The 20,904-nt window shown below is 42.7% G+C and overlaps 1 protein-coding gene across 6 annotated transcripts in view; it reads right to left on the bottom strand.

Moving 5' to 3' along the window:
* LOC122542064 (transcriptional enhancer factor TEF-1-like) overlaps positions 1-20,904 on the bottom strand; it is a 91,259-nt gene that overhangs the window by 50,811 nt on the left and 19,544 nt on the right. For all 6 annotated transcript variants that reach the window (XM_043679350.1, XM_043679354.1, XM_043679353.1 and 3 more), the window contains one exon: positions 16,531-16,783. In XM_043679350.1, coding sequence (XP_043535285.1) covers positions 16,531-16,783 — 253 coding nt within the window. The remainder of the gene's footprint in view (positions 1-16,530; positions 16,784-20,904) is intronic.

The following is a 20,904-nucleotide window of genomic DNA, read 5'->3' as shown; positions in this document are numbered from 1 at the left end:
CAATTTAGCATGGCCAATTCACCTGACTCTGCACATCTTTGGACTGTGGGAGGAAACCGGAGCACCCGGAGGAAACCCACGCAGACACGGGGAGAATGTGCAAACTCCACACAGTCAGTCGCCTGAGGCGGGAATTGAACCCGGGTCTCTGGCGCTGTGAGGCAGCAGTGCTAACCACTGTGCCACCGTGCCGCCCACCAGGGCTTGGAGGCCCTGGTCATGGCAGATGAGGTGTAGAGGGATTGGATATCCATGGTGAAGATGAGGCGTTGGGGGCCAGGGAAACGGAAGTCTTGGAAGAGGTGGAGGGCATGGGTGGTGTCTGGAGCGTATGTGGGGAGTTCCTGGACTAGTGGGGGATAGGTAGAGATGAGTTCAGTGGGGCAGGAGCATGCTGAGACAATGGGTTGGCCAGGCTTGTTTTTCTTGGGAAGGAGGTAGAACCGGGCAGTACGGGGTCAGAAACCTCATTACAAGAGAGAAATTTGGTGGATTAGGAAATATACCAAATCAAAATCTGCAATAACCAGCCAATTAAAGTGTTTAAATTATAACAGGCACAAAAGGTCAGGTATAAATGGACTGAGAAGTCTGAATCAACCAGGTAAAACATGAGCCCTCTGGAATCAACTTGAACAATATATAGTTCAATAGAACAACAAATGACACCATGAACTCCTCCATAAGACACCAGGTTATACTCCAACAGGTTTGACTGGAAGCACGAGCTTTCAGAGCACTGCTCCTACATCAGGTGGGTGTGACTCCGGAGCAGTGCTCTGAAAGCTAGTGTTTCCAAATAAACCTGTTGGACTATAACCTGGTGTTGTGTGCTTTTTAACTTTGTCCACCTCAGTCCAACATGAGCATCTCCAAATCATGTCCTCCATATGAATCAAGCTGGTGGAATCACACACTAGCAATACTGTATGTAAATCTGATACAACTCTACAGCTCAAGTGGCTTCACAGGTTGGCAAGTTAACTTATGAATAATCGAAAGAGCATCTGATCACAATTGACTGACCCAAAACATTTTAGAAAATGAGATCAAGATAGTTTATGAATTTATTTTTTTTAAAAAAAGGGCCAGTTAAACACTCTGCACCCAATTAGGCGGCCTGTTGTGTAGCATGGATCAAATTTCCACTTTGTGACCAAGGACGGCTGCATTCAGATGACCTTCAGACTACATCATGCATCAGGGGAACATTACAGCCATTCATGCTAAGCTTTTCTGTAAAATCCAAACTACATTCTTTCCTACCTGTCCTCTTTGACGTTTGATTTTCACACATTTACATCAAAAGTTAACATGCTCTTCTATTTCAGCACTACTTATTGAAATTTAACATCAGGTGTGAAGTGAAAGTGTATTATTTTGTTCACCGGTAAAATTTTATGCCACAGGAAATAATTGGAAATCAAAAGTTACAATTGATTTTGTGTGACACATTGATCTATTGTACACAGTAGGAGGAGTAAGTCTTTAGGCCTCTTTTATAGGCAGCTTATTTCAGAGGAATACTGTTAAAAAAAAAAGGGCAGCTCAGACCCTGAGCACTGGTTTGGGAGGGGGTGGGGGGGGGGGGAGAAGAGAGGGAGATGTGGTCATGGGGAGCTGAAGCATTTAAAAACCAACAAGAGAACTTCAACACAAATGGAAAGAAATCCTCAGTTCAGTAGACTTCAGTTCTGAAAAGAGAGAATTTCAAGTCTCATTTTGTTCCAGCAAACACTGAAAAGGTCAAAATAGAAACTTCTGTGAAATTTCCTTCACGCCATCAGACCTGAAGCATGCCTGGCAGCTCACCTCAGAGAACAGGCCAATTTTTAACTTGATCAAAGTCTCTTTTGCCCTTGATTCTCGAGGCAGCTGCTAAATCAGTGTTGGAGCAAACCTGCAGCTGTTCCATTCCTGTCTGCAAGTACTCCACAGCACCAGACAGCTACTGCACATCAACTCCCGAGTTACTTTGAACCCAGGAGCTCCAGTGCTCTATTTCATGCACTCTCTCCTTCAATCTCTGGTCAGAGACATGTCGAAGCGCTACCTTAAACATTTTAAAGTCACCAACAGCAGCCAAGTTAATCACTGGGAGATGCATGCGCGTGATCTTTGGAAGACTCTTCCACTTTTACCTTGCTCATATTACTGCACAGAAGCAGTTTTTAGTAGCAGCATGAGGAGCTGGAGCATGATATAAGTGAGATGTCCAGTTTTGGGTGCAGGAGTGGAGTAGTCCCAGTACTAGTTTGCTAATCCAAGGTCAGAGGTTCAGCTCTGCCATATGTTGTGAGTTAGAACATAGAACAATACAGTGCAGAACAGGCGCTTCGGCCCTCAATGTTGCACTGACCTGTGAACTAATCTAAACCCATCCCCCTACACTATCCCATCATCAACCAAGGATTGTTTAAATCTCCCTAACGTGGCTGAGTTAATTACATTGGCAGGGCATTAGCTACAAAGCACCACTGACCAAGAATGTTGTTGCATTTGTTTGATATTTTTAGATTAGATCAGATTAGATTCCCAACAGTATGAAAACAGGCCCTTCAGCCCAACAAGTCCACACTGATCCTCCAAAGAGTAACCCACCCAGACCCATTCCCCTATCCTATATTTACCCCCTACTAATGCACCTAACACTATGGACAATTTAGCATGGACAATTCACCTGACCTGCACATCTTTGGATTGTGGGAGGAAACTGGAGCTCACGGAGGAAACCCACGCAGACACGGGGAGAATGTGCAAACTCCACACAGATAGTCCCCTGAGGGTGGAACCAAATCCAGGTCCCTGGCGCTGTGAGGCAGCAGTGCTAACCACTGAGCCACCATGCTGCCCAACCTCAATTAATTTAGTGATGAACTTTATGAAGGTTCTCTACCACTTTGCACTCAAGATTAGGGATAGTCAACATGGCTGCTTGCATGGGAAATCATGTTTCACTAACTCGACTGAGCTTTTTAAAGAAGTGAGAAAGAAGATTGATGGAGGCAGAGTAGGGGATGTTGCCTATAGAGACTCAAAAGGTGTTCAACTAGGTTAAACATTGTAGACTGGTTAGCAAGGTTAGATCACATGGAAGAGCTAGCCAATTGGATACAAAGTTGGTTTGAAGGTGGGAGATGGAGGGTTCTTTTCTGGACTGAAGGCCTGCAACCTGCAATATGCCACAAGGAGCAGTGCAGGGTACACTGCTTTTTGTCATTTATATGAATGATTTGGATGTGAATATCATAGGAACAGATAATAAATTTGCAGATTACATCAAAATTTGCGTAGTGGACGATGAAGGTTATCTTAAGAGTACAACAGGACCTTAATCAGATGAGCTGAGGAGTGGCAGATAGAGTTTCATTTAGATAGATGAGGTGTTGCATTTTGGCTAGACAAGTCAGGGCAGGACTTACACGAACGGTAAGGTCCTGGGGAGTGTTGCCAAACAAAGAGACCTTGGGGTATAGGTTCATAGTGTGACAATGCTGCTCCTTTCACAAGGTATGCTGTCCTTGGCTTTTTTTACCCCAGAGAGATCATAAAAGCAGCAATTCTAAAAGTCTAGGTTTGAAGGGATTTTGGGCCAGTTTGATTATAGCTAACAGATACTGCCTCAGGAAAAAAAGGCTTTCGAGTTTTAAAAGAAACACTTGTACAATGAAAGGGGATGGCCAGTTCTCCCAGCTCAGCTTCTCTCTGGTTTGGTATGGTTTTAACAAGCAGTTGTTGTGAGGCTGCTGGACCCAAAGGAGCTGCTCCATGCTGATCCTCCCTCTCTCTGACATCTCTCCTGTAAGAACCTGGGTTGGATTTTACCTTTTTTTTTGCCAAGGGGTGTTATGGGGATTGTTGCAAGTATTGGGAATAGGTTCTGGGCTACTTCCTTGAAATGGTTTGATGGGGCCTGGCCTGGTCCATAACAATAGTTCCTGGAAAGTGGAGCACTGGTAGAAAGAGTAGAAAGGCGACATTTGGTAGCTTGCGTTTATTGGTCAGTGCATTGAGTATAGGAGTTGGGATGCCATGTTGTGACTGGAGGTAAACAAGCCCTGGTTAGAAAGTTCTTCTGCTTATTTTATCCAAATGTGTTTGCTGCAGATGCAGGTAGTTAGCTCAGATTTCATGAGGGAAAGGTAACTGGAAGCTTTGTAGGTAGTTTGTAGCTTACAGAAGAAATCTATAGTGATCCTCTCAGAGCTTCGGGATAGAAAGGGTTATAGTTGGCTTAGAAAACGGCATGAAGGCACTTGGATATCTGTTGACAATTTGCTAAAACAAGGAACTGAAACATTCACAATCACCAGGTAGTAAGTGAAAAGGTGGAGGGATTCACAGCCAAAATGCTAATAGAAGAAACCCGACAGAATTGTATCTATCTTTGACAAATTGATTCAATATCATGGATAGTTGAAACTTTATTGCTGGAACAGCACAGCAGGTCAGGCAGCATCCAGGGAACAGGAGATTCGACGTTTCGGGCACAGGCCCTTCTTCAGGAATGAGCAGAGAGTGTTCAGCAGGAGAAGATAACATGCAGGGTACGTGAACTGGTCATGCTAAATTGTCATAATGTTCAGGTTAGGTGCATTAGTCACGGGTAAGTATAGGATAATAGGATAGGGGAATGGATCTTCAGAAGATTGGTGTGGATTTGTTGAGCTGAAGGGCCTGTTTCCACACTGTAGGGATTCTATGATTCTATCCTCTCAAGTGGAGGGAGAAGATACCATAGCACAATTTTAAAGAATAGTAAGGGAGTTAACCCTGGAGTCCTGACCAATCAACATTGCAAAAGCAGGTCACTTGGCAACTATCATATTGCTGTTTGTGGGAGCTTATTGTGCCCTGTTTCATTGGCTGAGTAAAAAAAATTTCATTGACCGTAATGAGCCTTGCTGAGGTTCATACAAATGTGACTTTCTTTCTTTATGTATTCTATTTATTCATTAACAACTTCACTGAGGGGTGGCACTACAAACAATCCATCTCTACCTTAATGATATTGTTGCATTACCTTGTAAGATTGACACCCAAATCTTCCCATCGCAGATATAAAGGTCTTTCTTGAAAACATCAAACCAGAGACGGCTGGCTTCAGTCTCAGTGCAGGGTGGGTGGCTTCCAATTGTCACCTTCATGTCTGTTTCTGATTTCAACACAAGAGGAGATCAACAACGTTCGTATTTACCAGAGACGAGTCATTGAGTTAGACACTGTGTGGCTTCACTATGGCTAGGAGAAAGTGAGGTCTGCAGATGCTGGAGATCAGAGCTGAAAATTTCATTTCCCCTCCTCCCACCTTGTCTCAGTCAAATCCATCGAACTCAGCACCGCCTTCCTAACCTGCAATCTTCTTCCCGACCTCTCCGCCCCCACCCCAGTCTGGCCTATCACCCTCACCTTGACCTCTTTCCACCTATCACATTTCCGACGCCCCTCCCCCAAGTCCCTCCTCCCTACCTTTTATCTTAGCCTGCTGGACAAACTTTCCTCATTCCTGAAGAAGGGTTTATGCCCGAAACGTCGATTCTCCTGTTCCCTGGATGCTGCCTGACCTGCTGCGCTTTTCCAGCAACACATTCCAATCCAGTGAGGGAAGTTGGAAGATTTAAGCTGCTATCTTTTTGACGAGAGCCTACTAAGTGAAGGCCTGTCTGTCCTCTAATGTAGACATAGAAGAGCCAATGGCACTATTTTTAATAAGAGTTATAGATACATAGAAAACACAGTAAGATTTCATGCACAGAAGGTAGTCGTCTGGCACATTATGTCCATACCAGTCGATGAATACCTCGTCACACTAATCCCACTCTCCAAATTTTGATTCCTAAACCCATTGACTGTTCCACCGCATGTTTTAATGTGATTATGGTTTTTGCCTGTATTACCCTTTGAACTCGTGGGTTCCAGAACCTCACCACTGATGAGAAAGTTGTTCCAGGTGTCATAGTCAATATTTTTTCAATAATTAGTACAGCATTTCTTTTTGTGGGAGCTTGCTACATGTAAATTGCCTGCTATGTGTCAACACTGACTGTACTTCCAAAGTACTTTATTGGCTGTAAAGCATTTTGGATCTTTCTGTGGCCATAACAGTTACTATATAAATGCAATTTAATTTTAATAACTCAATAGTTACTCATAGAAATCTAATGTTATATCACTGGGATGCTTTTTTGCCATTATTATGGCAATAATGTTTTTTTCAAATTTAAAAAAAAGTTATGATATTTCAGCTACTTTAATCCCATGTGTATCACTGATGATTTGTATTTACTCTGTGGAAATTTTAATTGAGTAGAAGATTTTACTGCATTTTACTTTCTGATTTGCTGTTTGAGAATACTTCAGTGTAATTGGCTGCCAACTCCCTGCGGTGATATCACTGTTACTGTATGCCTAGTGTTTGTCTTGATCTTGCACATATCAAGAAAGGGAAACTTCATGCCTCAGAGATCACTAGATAGCAGAAAATCCCTTTAATACTTCAAAGTACTCTTTTGGTATGATCCTAGATATTGAATATTGTTAGATATTATTACTGGAGCGAATCATAGATTTACATTTAAATAGTTCCCATTTCTGTCTTTGTTCACTCCTTTCCTCAGCAATATTTTGTGTTTGATTTTGTCTACTTTCTGTGGTTTTATTTACCCTAATGAAGAAGAGCATATCTTCTCAACATCACAACTATTGATCTCACCCTGCTTGGCTGTTGTATGGAACCCCCTACGTGTTAACCCCTTAAAGCCAAATACATAACAATATTGTCAAATTTGATGGAATTTTAATGCATTTACTTTAGGGGAAATTTGGCATGTTAATATGCTGCAGTTTTTCTTATCTGCGATGTTTTGTGTTATGTTGCTGAAAATATTACTGATGAAATACTTAGCAGTTGTAGTAAAATCATGCGTATACTTAGGATGAAGAAGATTATGAGTACCACATATGCTTGGTCCAGTTCTTGTTGGATTCATTTGGATATCAAAGTTGAAACTTTATTGCTGGAACAGCACAGCAGGTCAGGCAGCATCCAGGGAACAGGAGATTCGACGTTTCGGGCACAGGCCCTTCTTCAGGAATGAGCAGAGAGTGTTCAGCAGGAGAAGATAAAAGGTAGGGAGGAGGGACTTGGAGGAGGGGCGTTGGAAATGTGATAGGTGGAAAGAGGTCAAGACCTCTTTCCACCTATCACATTTCCAACGCCCCTCCTCCAAGTCCCTCCTCCCTACCTTTTATCTTCTCCTGCTGAACACTCTCTGCTCATTCCTGAAGAAGGGCCTGTGCCCGAAACGTCGAATCTCCTGTTCCCTGGATGCTGCCTGACCTGCTGTGCTGTTCCAGCAATAAAGTTTCAACTTTGATCTCCAGCATCTGCAGACCTCACTTTCCCCTCAATATCATGGATACGATATGGAGTTCTTCAAGGAGGTGACAAAAAAAGGGGATGAAGGTAAGGCAGTTGATGTGGTGTATCTGGACTTCAGTAAGGCATTTGATAAGGTTCACAATGGTAAGCTATTGCATAAAATACAGAGTTTTGGGATTGAAGGTGATTTAGTGGTTTGGATCAGAAATTGGCTAGCTGAAAAAAGCCAGAGAGTGGTAGTTGATGGGAAATGTTCATTCTGGAGCTCAATAACCAGTGGTGTGCTGCAAGGATCTGTTTTGGGGCCACTGCTGTTTGACATTTTTATAAATGATCTGGATGTGGGCGTAGAAGGATGAGTTACTAAATTTGCAGATGACACTAAGGGAGGCAGAGCTGTGGATAGTGCCGAAGGATGTTGTGGGTTACAGAGGGACATAGATAAGCTGCAAAGCTGGCCTGAGAGGTGGCAAATGGAGTTTAATGTGGAAAAGCATGAGGTAGCTCACTTCAGAAGAAATAACAGGAATGCAGAGTACTGGGCTAATGGTAAAATTCTTGGCAGCGCACAGTCATCAGCAGGGATTGATCTGTTTTCCATGACAGTAGATGAACAGAGAGATTGCAGTGTCCAGGTGCATAAATACCTGAAAGTTGCCACCCAGATTGACAGGTTTGTTAAGGCGGCATATGGGTGTGTTGGCACTTATTGGTAGGGGAATTGAATTTCACAGCCACGAGGTCACGCTTCAGCTGTACAAGACTCTGGTAAGGCCGCAACCTGAATATTGCATACAGTTCTGGTAACCGCATTATGGAAAGGAAATGGAAGCTTTGCAAAGGGTTCAGAGGAGATTTACTAGGATGTTGCCTGGTACAGAGGGAAGATCTTATGAGGAAAGGCTGAGGGAACTGAGGCTGTTTTCATTGGAGAGGAGGAGGTTGAGAGGTGACTTAATAGAGACGTATAAGATAATCAGAGGGTTAGATAGGGTGGACACTGAGAGCCTTTTTCCTCGGATGATGAAGGTTAACATGAGAGTGAGATAGCTTTAAAATGGAGGGGTGATAGATTTCGGACAGATATCAAGGGTAGTTTATTTACTCAGAGTAATGGGGTGTGGAATGGCCTGACTGCAACAGTAGTAGACTCACTGACATTAAGGGCATTTCAATGGGCATTGGATTTACACATAGATAATAATGGTGCATTATAGGTTAGATGGGCATCAGATTATTTTCACAGATCAGCACAGCATTGAGGGCTGAAGGGCCTGTATTGCACTGTAATGTTCTATGATACTTTAAGTAAATTCCAGAGGATTGTCGCATCTCTTTCGGTTGGTCCCAGGAGAAAGAAGGTAAAAGAAGCTTCAAGGTTTTGTATGGGGAACGTTTGTGGACGTGGGTGAAGGAGGGATCATTAAAACTGATTTTATCCCATCATTTTTAAGGTTAGTGTTAAATTAACGATGATAGGCATTGCTGAAAAAAGACATTTTGCCAAAGCTTTTTGTCTTGTATTCATCAGGGCAATTTGCAGGAAAACCGATTTACAGGGAAATTTACAGTGGAACCTTGATTATCCAGATACCAATTATCCGAAAATCAGATTATCTGAAGGAGATCTTGGAGGTCCTGATAGAAAATTACATCAAAGATTCATTTCCAACAGTGATCGCGTCTTTTGTTGACAGTGATTAAACAGGCACTGTCTCCAAATGACTGTCTGCCCGCCCCCTCTCTCTCCTCACACTTTTCCTGGAGTTCTACAGAGGGGTGTACCCTAACACCACCACTCCCCCCACCCCCTCCGGATAATCTGACTAACATTGTCCTGTATAGCACAGAAGTGGAACCTGGCAAAAAGTTGCAGTAAAAAAATGTGCGTGTGTGTGTGTTTGTGTCAATGTGTGTGCGCTACATGGAGACTTACCCCACAAGGGCAGTAGCAACAACAGTTGTATTTTGTTGGTGTACAGTCCGGCTCCCCCAGAGAGGGGCGGGGGGGGGCAGTGCTGGATGGGGATGGGGGAGTGGGGGCGCGGGCATGGTGTTGGATGGTTGGGAGGTGCGGGGGCAGGGCCTTGTGTGCTGCTGCAGTCTCCTGAACGGGGAGCAGACTTTAAACATGCCGAGCCCCAGAGGAAAGGCATTTAAATCGATTAACCAAATAATCGATTATCCAAATGGAATAGTGCCCACCCATCTCATTCGGATAATCGAGGTTCCCCTGTATACTGCATAACAGAAAAGTGCTGATTGATTGACCAGTGAAGTTTGATTAGTAACAGGCATGGTCATGTAGAACAGACCAATTCCTGCTGATGACTATGAGCTAGGAGAAAGTGAGGACTGCAGATGCTGGAGATCAGAGCTGAAAATGTGTTGCTGGAAAAGCGCAGCAGGTCAGGCAGATGACTGTGAGCTGCCAAATTGTGTGGGGACAGCATGTCTTTTGGCCTGACGGTGGCGTCCTATTAGTGGCAGGTATGCCTGTGGTCACATGTTGCTCTAAATTTTGAAATAACTTACCTAGTGAGGGGCAGATGGACACTATTCAGGACCAAAGTAATTGCCTTAGGACCTTCAATGAATTCCCATGATATATAGTGAAAAATAATGTAATCGGGAGCCATTATGCTGGAGGATTACTTTAATGCATGCGGTTTTATCATCAGGTTTGCAAAGGGAACAATAGCTCAGACCTCTATTTAAAAGATTGCTGTATTAGATTGGTCTTATGAGTACAGAATTGTAGGAACCCCAACCTGTAGTCGTCAGAAGTAGAGAACCCCCAGCTGATTTCTCAACCAGGACATCAAGGAAACAGACTAGTAGAAAGTGAGGACTGCAGATGCTGGAGACCATTTGACTATTCCACTTTGAATGTAACTTTGGGTGTAGAATGATACCCATTATATCATGCAGGTATCTGTTTGATGCCAAGTACATGGGTTGTATGTCCCACAGACTGGGGGAACTCATCCCTTCAGCTGTCTGGATTACACTAAACACTCCCCAACCAGCCCAAGTGTGCAAAACCGTGCCAACATTAGGTGTTTGCAATTACTCAACATTTGCTAGATAATCCTGAAAGTGTGAAGAACTCTATGGATAATTGTCAGTTGGGCTTACAATGTGAAGCATTTCCATGTTCTTGAAGCTACAATATTTATACAGGGCCCTGTGATTTGCAAACAGAGAGTAATATGCACTGCACCAGGTTAAGATCAACAAATACCTGACAGACTTTCTCTGGCTTTTTTGGAGGGCAGAACCCTGACCAATTGACCTGCCTGATTTAAAATTTAAGTCAAGTCTGACAATTATCTGTTAAATCTGTGATAATGGGTGCATTCTCCGTGGCAGTGTCTTATTAGAGTCCACTTGTCAACCAATCGACATGCTTCTCTCATGCAGTATAAATATTAAATTTCTTCTTAAATTTGTATTCTTGCGATTTTTTCCTGAGGGAAGATGAAAAGTTCAGTAAAATGCCTTTTGTCAGCAACATTTCCTACTTTAATTCCTTTCAATATATAATAAAGATTAATCTTGTTTAAAATCATAAAAACTTGTCATATTGGTCTGTTAATCATTTGTTGGATGCTTACATTTCTTCTTCAAACATTAATGGCCCATAATAGGATCACAATACCGTAAGTACAATTAGCTACAGATGGATAATGCATGTGTTCTGCTCAGCACTGCCACTGAGTTATAGATGTTTACAGCATGAAAACAGGTCCTTCAGCCAAAGTTGTCCATGACGCCCAGTTTTTACTATTAAATTAGTCTCATTTGCCTGTGTTTGGTCCATATCCCTCCATACCTATCCCATCCATGCACATGTCTAAATGCTTCTTTAGTGACAAAATTTGTTTCTACCACGACCTCTGGCAGCCTGTTCCAAACACTCACCACCCTCTGAAAAAAAATTGCCCCTCTTGACCCTTTTGCATTTCTCACCTTAAACCTATGCCCTCTAGTTTTAGACTCTACCATGGGGAAAAACTGTTTACCTTAACTATGCCTCCCATCATTTTTATAAACCTCTAGAAGGTCACCCCTCAGAGCTGTATGCTCCAGGAAAAAATGTCCCAGCCTATGCAGCCTCTCCTTACAATTCCAGTCAGGTAGCATCCTAGTAAATCTCTTCTGCACTCTTTCTATCCTGTGTACAGGAGTGTGATCAGAACTCCATGCAATACTCCAAACGTGGCCTCACCAACATCTTATACAGCTGCAATAAGATGTCCCAACTCCTATACTCAATGCTCTGGCTGATGAAAGCAAGCATGCTGAAAGCCTTCTTCACTACCCTGTCTACCTGTGACTCCACTTTCAAACAGCTATGAACCTGTACCCCCAGATCTTTGTTCTATAACACATCCCAAGGCCCTACCATTGATCATGGAAGTCCTGCTCTGGTTTGACCTACAAAATGCAACACCTTGCATGTATCTAAATTCCATTCTATCTGCCATTCCTGAGCTTGCTGGCCCAGTTAAATCAAAATAATCACTTCTCCAAGAGTGTATTGTGAAAGCTTTACATTCTTTACTCATCAGGAAAATCCCCCAAGCATGCCAAATTTCATACAGTCATAACTCTTACCACAAGAGAAAAGTGGTATTGATAGATTGGTAAGTTAAATCTAATTAGCCAAGGCATTGGCATGGAGAAATGAAGAGGGAACTTTAGACTCCCGATATTTTCGGAAATATTCAAGAAAGAGGCAAGGTTTGAGCAATGCCCTTTTGTTTGCAGAGAACAAGCCCATGCTTGTGAAGATATCTCACTTCCAGCGAATGAGAAAATGTCACATTGTGATCAGGGGTAGTGGGCATGGTTTTGTCAGAGGAAGCTCATACCTGATAGAATTTGAGAGAACCAAGTGTGTAGAGGAGGGCAGTGTGGTTGATGTAGTTTGAATGCAGGAGGACAGGCTAATAGTTGTTATGGCAGAACAGAGGACAATTGCCTTCATCAATTAGGACATAGATTATAATAGCAGGGAGGTTATATTGGAGTTGCACAAAAAAAAACCTTGGTTAGGCCACAGCTGGAGTACTGTGTGCACCTCTGGTCACCTCACCATAGGAAGGACTCAATTGCACTGAATGGATGATAGGCAATTCGTCAGGATGTTATATGGGCTGGAGCACTTTAGCTATGGACGAGAGGCTGGTTAGGCTCAGGATGTTTTCTGCGGAGCAAAGAAGTTTGAGGGGGATCCAATCAGGATGTATAAAAATTATGAGGGGCATGGACAGGGTGGGTAGGAAGCAGTTGTTCCCCTTAGTTGTAGGGTCATTAATGAGGGGTTATAATTTTTTTTTAAATAAAAAAGTGAAGGTCAAATAATTTAGTGGGGGTTTGAGGAAAGGCTGTTCACGCAGGGCGTAGTGGGGCTCTAGAATACACTGCCTGTGAGTGTAATAGAAGCAGGAAACCTCAACCTTTAAAAAAGTGCATGGATGAGCTTTTGAAACGTCATAACATTCAAAATTACAGGACAAGTGCTGGAAAATGGGATTGGTATAGATTTAACGGGCCAAAAAGCCTCTTCTATATGTCTATGACTGTATAAATTATCTTAAAATAGTTGTTAGTGAAGCTAGTAGCACCCCCTGGATTATTCAGCAAATGTACTTTCTGCCTTTGCAGCTATCCTTGGTGTATAAAGGCAAAAGCAAGATCTCGAGAGGGAAGCCAATAACTTGTATTCCATTCCCCATATAAAACAAAATCAGATATCCACCCCTTCCAGAAACAGTTAAGAAAATTAACTTCTAATTAACCTGATTGGACATGTTACAGCACATCTTTGGGCAGATGGTTGTTGATGCTGGACCTCCTCGCAGAGATAGGGGCACTACTATTGTGCTACAAGTCCCCAACCTCTAGTCGTATTCATTCGAGATATCTTCTAATCAATCAATTGGTTCAGAGATGTTATTTACATATTGAAAACATGGGACTAGTTGATATCAAACAACATATTCCTTTTGCAATTGCCAAACAACCATCACTCTCCTTTCATGCAGTATAAATTTGTCTTTCCCCTTAAACTTGCATTCTTGTGAATTGCACATGGCAATACTCAAGGTGAGAGTTATCAAACTGCTTTAGAATAATATTATTGAAACAAATATTTGGATAGTGACCTCTATTGGCTACTTTTTATAGTATCACTTTGCCCAGACTTAGTGCAAACAATTATCTTTTCCACGGATAAAATCACCAGCTTCTTTTCACTGACTTTTTGGAGAAAGACTTCTGACTAACATGATCTTTCTTTTTATTTCATTTACTGTCCTATATTTCTCCTTTTTACCTTAACCTCCTAAGGCATTATTCCATCAGCACTGGTGCTTTATTCAAATAACTTCATTCCTGAAGAAAGCCTACAGTATGTTATTAGATAACAGGGACTTAGAGTTCTAACTGCACCAGTTACCACAGATATCCAGGATAATCCATAAGAAATAGGAACAGCGGTAGGCCATTCAGCCCCTTGAGCTTGTTCGGCCATTCAATAGAAACATGGATGATCTGACATTCCTCACTTTCCTAAACTTCCCTGTAATCCTAGATTTCCCTACTGGAAAATAATCTATCCGTTTCAGACGTCAATATACAAGGACTCTACCACCATTGCTCTGTGGCAAGGTGTTCCAAAGACACTCCATCTTGGGAGAGAAGAAATTCCTCATCTCAAATTGGTGCCTCTTTATTCTGAGATCAAGGCTTCTGGTCCTAAACTCTCCCACGAGGCGAAAACCCCATGCACCAATCTTGTCAAGCCCTTTAAGAATCCTAGATGTTTCAATGAGATCACCTTTCATTCTTCTAAACTCCAGGGAGTGGAGCCCTAACCTGCTTAGGCTTTGCTCACAAGACAATCCCTCCATTCTGAGAATCAGCCTGTTAAACCTTTTCTGAAGTGCCTCCAATTAAACAGTTGTGGCCCCAGCATTTATCCCTGTGGAACCCCTCATTGTTTCCAGCCCATGAACTGATTCTCACTCTATGCCAATATCCTATCTCAAACACATGGCTCTTATGTTATGATGTAACCTTTTGCGAGGTACCTTATCAAATGCCTTCTGGAAGTCCAAATACAAACACATCTACTGGTTCTACTTAAATGGGTCCGACTCAATTTCCATTTCATTAAACCATGCTGACTCTCCTCAGTTAGATTATGATTTTTCAAATGTTCTGCTTTTTTACCTCCTTAGTAAGAGGGGGGGGGGGGGTAGGTATAGGACAGATGTTAGGGATAGGTTCTTTACTCAGCGAGTCGTGAGTTCATGGAATGCCCTGTCAGTAGCAGTGGTGGACTCTCCCTCATTATGGGCATTTAATAGGCATATGGAGGATGGTGGGCTAATGTAGGTTAGGTGGGCTTGGATCGGCGCAACATCGAGGGCCGAAGGGCCTGTACTGCGCTGTATTCTTCTATGTTCTATGTAGTAGTTGTAGGAGCATAGACATCAGTGTGATTGATCTAACTATAAAAAAAGTTTAATTAAACAATTAGAATCAGGTAGAAAGTAAACAAATATTTACCACAAGTATCTGTTTTGGCGCCACTGCTTTTTGTCATTTTTATAAATGACCTGGATGAGGGTGTAGAAAGGTGGGTTAGTAAATTTGCAGATGACACTAAAGTCAGTGGAGTTGTGGATAGTTCTGAAGATGTTGCAGGTTACAAAGGGACATAGATAAGCTGCAGAGCTGGGCTGAGAGGTGGCAAATGGAGTTTAATGCAGAAAAGTGAGAGGTGATTCACTTTGGAAGGAGTAAGAGGAATAAAAGAGTACTGGGCTAATAGGAAGATTCTTGGTAATACAAATGAGCAGAGACCTTGGTGTCCATGTACATAGATCCCTGTAAATTGCCACCCAGGTTGATGGGGTTGCCAAGACGACATATGGTATGTTAGCTTTTATTGGGAGAGGGATTCAGTTTCGGAGCCACAAGGTCATGCTGCAGCTGTACAAAGCTCCAGTGCAGCCGCACTTGGAGTATTGTGTACAGTTCTGGTCACTGCATTATAGGAAAGATGTGGAAGCATTGGAAAGGGTTCAGAGGAGATTTACTAGGATGTTGCCTGGTATGGAGAGAAGGTCTTATAAGGAAAGGCTGAGGGACATGAGGCTGTTTTCATTAGAGAGAAGATGATGGGGAGGTGACTTAATAGAGACATACAAGATAATCAGAGGGTTAAATCAGGTGGACAGTGAGTCTTTTTTCTCGGATGGTGATGGCTAGCATGAGGGGACATAGCTTTAAATTGATGGGTGATAAGATGTAGGACAGATGTCAGAGGTAGTTTCTTTACTCAGTAGTAGGGGCATGGAATACTGCCTGCAACAGTAGTGGACTCACCAACTTTAAGGGCATTTAAGTGGTCACTGGATAGGCATATTGATGAGAATGGAATAGGTGTAGGTAAGATGGGCTTCAGATTGGTTCCACGGGTTGGCACAACAGATGGCCAAAGGGCCTGTACTGCGCTGCAATGTTCCATGTTCTATTTACTTTCAAAATTGGTGCTTCTAAACACAAATTGTCCTTTCACATAGAATTTCATGGACATACGAACCTTCACGAAAAGAAAATATCTAAAATGCAAAATTGCTACCATTTAAAACCTGAAATCTTTAGATCTATCCTGCTGGAAATCCTTCACATCAAATTTTCCTCCCACATTCATACAGAAGATTGATGAGGCGATGTCACGGAGAAGGTGGGGCAGTTATATTCTCAAACTGCTTTACTTATTTTCATGTGAACACAAATCTGAACTGGCCTGGGAGCGACACTCCTATTAAGCTGCAAGTGCATCCAGCAGTCTGGAATGTATCATACATTGAAATAAAGAGGCTACTCATGGTTTTGTGAAGGTTCAGTGATTTTTAAATTGGAAGTTGCTCATGGACAAGCATAAAACAAGAAGTGCTGAGAAGGCATTTGCAACCCACTCAACCAATTTAAATACTTTTTGAGTAAAGTGAAGTCTCTGGATAATACTTCATTTCAGCAGAAGCAATAAAAAGAGAGGAATCAGCCTTCAGTGTTAAAGTACAGCTGACAGTTTACTCCTCCGTGAAATCAAAGCATCGGTCACTCACCATACATTTTTCCTTCATCCGACAGGATAATTTTTCGCCTGCCACATGGTGGGTAAATGGCTAAAGCTTCCTGGAAACTTTGCTCGATGTCAGGACTCCACACACCCTCTGCATCATTGTCCAAATTCTTCTCAATTGAGTCATTCATTGTCTCAGAGTTGTGGTCAGGGCTGGTGCCCTCGCTCCAACTGTTTGTCTCTATTTTAATGGTCTGGGGTCTCCAAGCCTCAGCTTGGAGGACAGCACAGCACATCTGAGGTAAAAAAGGAAAAAGAATTTTAGGAACTGGTGAATAAATCAAATGTGATGCACCTCAACCTGAAATTGATATTTGCTATTTTATTGGACTAGCTAGGGGCATGATAATCAGCACAAGTTCAGTTATGGCAGCTGCTAGGAGATCACTGGGAGTTATTTTATCTCCACTGTAGCTCTTCTCCTTTCTCAATTGTAAAAGAATCTTGTAATTAACTTGGAGATGGGAAGAAAAAGTGTCAGTGATTGTGAGAGGCAATGGAAGAGACAGACAGACAGCGAGAGACATTTGAAGAGTTCATAAGACTTTGTTGGGAAGTAAGCAATTACCAGCCAAATAATTATTCTTGGAAGTTTTAACCTTCAACATTTACTTCTTTGATCTTCATCACAGGCTAGTACCATCATCCAAATGGTCACTACCCACATTGTTAGGTTTATTCTGGAATTGCACAGCTACATGCAGATTCAGGAGAAAAAACATTCATTCATCGATGAGGGCATCATTGACCAAACCCATTGGGCATCCCTCACTATGTAGGGGGCAATTAAAACTCAACCACATTATCTCTCTACTCTTCAGGCACTCTGCCTCTATTTCTGATGAAGGGCTTTTGCCCGAAACATCAATTTTTCTGCTCCTCGGATGCTGCTTGACCTGTGCTTTTCCAGCACCACTGTAATTGAGGGCATCATTGACCAAACCCATTGGGCATCCCTCACTATGTAGGGGGCAATTAAAACTCAACCACATTATCTCTCTACTCTTCAGGCACTCTGCCTCTATTCCTGATGAAGGGCTTTTGCCCGAAACGTCAATTTTTCTGCTCCTCGGATGCTGCTTGACCTGCTGTGCTTTTCCAGCACCACTGTAATCCAGAATCTGGTTTCTAGCATCTGCAGTCATTGTTTTTACCTGGAGTCACATGTAGCCCAGACCAGGTAAGGATAACAGTTTCTTTCCCTAAAAAGTACTTTATAGGTTTTTCTCAATAATCTATTCATGTCATTATTAGGCTTTTAATTCCTGATTTTTGTTGAATTCAATTTCCATCATTTGCCATGATGGGATTAAACCCAGGTCGTCAGAACATTACGTGGGTATCAGGATTAACAGTCCATGACAGTGAGACTCGGCCATTCTCCGACATTGGATAGGAACAAAGTGAGGACTGCAGATGCTGGAGATCAGAGTTGAGTGTGGTGCTGGAAAAGCACAAGTCTGGCAACATCCAAGGAGCAGGAGAATCAACGCTTCAGAAACATCGATTCTCCTGCTCTTTGGATGCTGCCTGACCTGCTGTGCTTTCCCAGCACCATGCTCAACTCCCCATTCAATGTATCAATTGTGTATTAGGAAAGTACATTGACACTTTTCCACACATGGAGTGCAGCATTCACTGAGAACACTGAAGTGTATGAAGGAAGGGGAAATAATTTTCTATTAACATTTCAAATTACTTGAGATAATACTCATTTTAGTTAACTTTCAAAAAATCCTCATCAGATATTTGCAATGATAATTTGTCACCTGCATTTTACAGTGAATAATACAGCAAAAGGACAGTGAAAAGCTTCAACATTTGCTACAATCCGGCATAGTTTAAGAATAAAAAGGATAAAGATATGACTGGAAGGGTCCTGAGCCAGCTCAATGATACCTGTGCCACCTTCTTCCCACCACTGCTGTCTGCTCCAGATCCACCAATGTAGGAGTTGCCACTCTTTAGGCGCCATCACCTCGCTGCTGGACCAACCTCACCAATGCTGCAATGAATGCTAAGTCCCATGCTGAATGCACACGTCTTGCAACCAGAACTCTGACTCCACTGCCACTTGGATGACACCAGGAGTTCCAGCTCCGGGCACACTATGCTGCTGCTGCTGCCTCACTAATGCCAGGAGTCCCTGCTCTATGCCTATCTCAGCCAGGAGTCTCCAGCTCCTCTGCTGGACCAGGCTGTTGTCGCTATCTTGTCAAGAGGCCCACTCCAGCTGCCCTCCTCGAAGATGGCGAAGCCAGCAAAGTGACATATTGAAAAGTCTGCTGCTGCCACCGCCCCGGTTGCTGGAGAAGCTTTGCTGCCACGGCCACCACTAATCCCGATGTCAGGAGGACATTCCTGCGGTCGCTGCCACCACCACCTCCAGTTACTGTGAGGAGCTGTATCCACCATTACCTCTGAGCACCAGGAGGAGTTGCTATTCAGCACACAGCCTACTCTAACTGCCATGCTAATTTCACTGACTAACCTGCCACAAACAGCTCCAAAAGAAAAGAGAAATGATAGAAAGAGAGCCAAGTAAAAAGAAAGAAAAATAATCCAGAGCATTGTGGCCAATTCCACCAATTCCTCTCTCCATCATGTTCATCTTCACCAAGTCAGCCAGTAGGAAGCCCACGGAGGTGAGCTCTGCTGCCAGTGGGCTTGACTTTACTTTGTTCTGTTAAGGAATACAAGCTTCCAAGAGATTTTGTAATTTCACAATTCAGCATCTAATCTTAAATTGTTCATGAGCCCTTCTGTATTTCACAGGATAATAATGTGAAAACACTGTTCTAACTTCCAACTTTCTACCTATCTACCCACTTTGACATTTTAAGAATTCAGCTTCTTGAAAACAGCACATTTGTCCCATTCAGAATTTCTGCAGCAATACAATAGTGTTTTCAGTGGGCCCTTCATTTTACTGCATTTCACTTTAATGATGAAAGGGGAATGGAATTCACATCAATTACAGCATTTGATAGTGCAATGATTTGGTTGTAAGAATTATATCGTCTGAGAGAAACACAAAAGGAAGAATTGAGTGAGAAATGTGGAACAGTCTCAGCACTACTTGTGCTTAACACTATCTTTTAGTTTATTTATTTTGCTATTTCTGTAACTAAAGCATTCTGTACCTAGATATGTTTTACCGAAGATAGTACTGTGTATAGTGACATTGTACGCTTTTCACTATACTCTCGTACCCTGTACTAAAGTGACAATAAACTTAAATCTATCATCGTGGAAAAAATCAATCTGGCAAAGGTAGACTGGAGGCAGGTTTGTGGAATCCAATCAAGATAACATCCTCAAATAATATATCATGAAAATCAATCAGGGCAGAGATTACAAGATACAACGTCTGTCAGCTCAGCTTCTCTTATAAGGCAGAATTAGGTAGTTTGGTCCAAATCTGCTCTGCCAGTCAACCATGGCTAATGTTTCTTAATCCTATTCTCCTGCCTTCTCCCTGTATTGCTTGATTCCCTTACTCATCAAGAATCTCTCTCTATTTAACCCCCTCACTGTTCAAGGCCCAAACATTCCTATCAGGTGAAGTAGCAATTTATTTGCAATGTCTTCAGTTCAGCTTGCTGTATTCACCACTCAATGCAGTCATCTGTATATTGGGGAGGTAGAACAGATTGCAAGACCAGATCTGGAACACTTTGGTTTACTGCTCAAACATGATCCTAAACTTTCAGTTGCCCATCATTTAATTCCCTAAGACACTCCATTTTGACCTGGCTTTGTTTCCCTATACTATACCATTCAAGGTTTGAGAGAAGATTTGTAGCTCAGGTGCTCGTTGCTGTGGTTCTGTTCGCCGAGCTGGAAGTTTTTGTTGCAAACGTTTCGTCCCCTGTCTAGGTGACATCCTCAGTGCTTGGGAGCCTCCTGTGAAGCGCTTCTGTGGTGTTTCCTCCGGCATTTATAGTGGCCTGTCCCTGCCGCTTCCGGTTGTCAGTTTCAGCTGTCCGCTGTAGTGGCCGGTATATTGGGTCCAGGTCGATGTGTTTGTTGATGGAGTTTGTGGATGAGTGCCATGCTTCTAGGAATTCCCTGGCTGTTCTTTGTTGGCTTGCCCTATAATGGTAGTGTTGTCCCAGCCAAATTCATGTTGCTTGTCGTCTGCGTGTGCGGCTACTAGGGATAGCTGGTCGTGTCACACACGCAGACGACAAGCAACATGAATTCGACTGGGACAACACTACCATTATAGGGCAAGCGAAACAAAGAACAGCCAGGGAATTCCTAGAAGCATGGCACTCATCCACAAACTCCATCAACAAACACATAGACCTAGAGGGTGGTGCGTGTATGGAATGAGCTGCCAGAGGAAGTGGTG

The sequence above is a fragment of the Chiloscyllium plagiosum genome, chromosome 39, assembly GCF_004010195.1.
Source record: "Chiloscyllium plagiosum isolate BGI_BamShark_2017 chromosome 39, ASM401019v2, whole genome shotgun sequence".
NCBI lineage: Eukaryota > Metazoa > Chordata > Chondrichthyes > Orectolobiformes > Hemiscylliidae > Chiloscyllium > Chiloscyllium plagiosum.
This window is presented reverse-complemented; position numbering and strand designations above follow the sequence as displayed.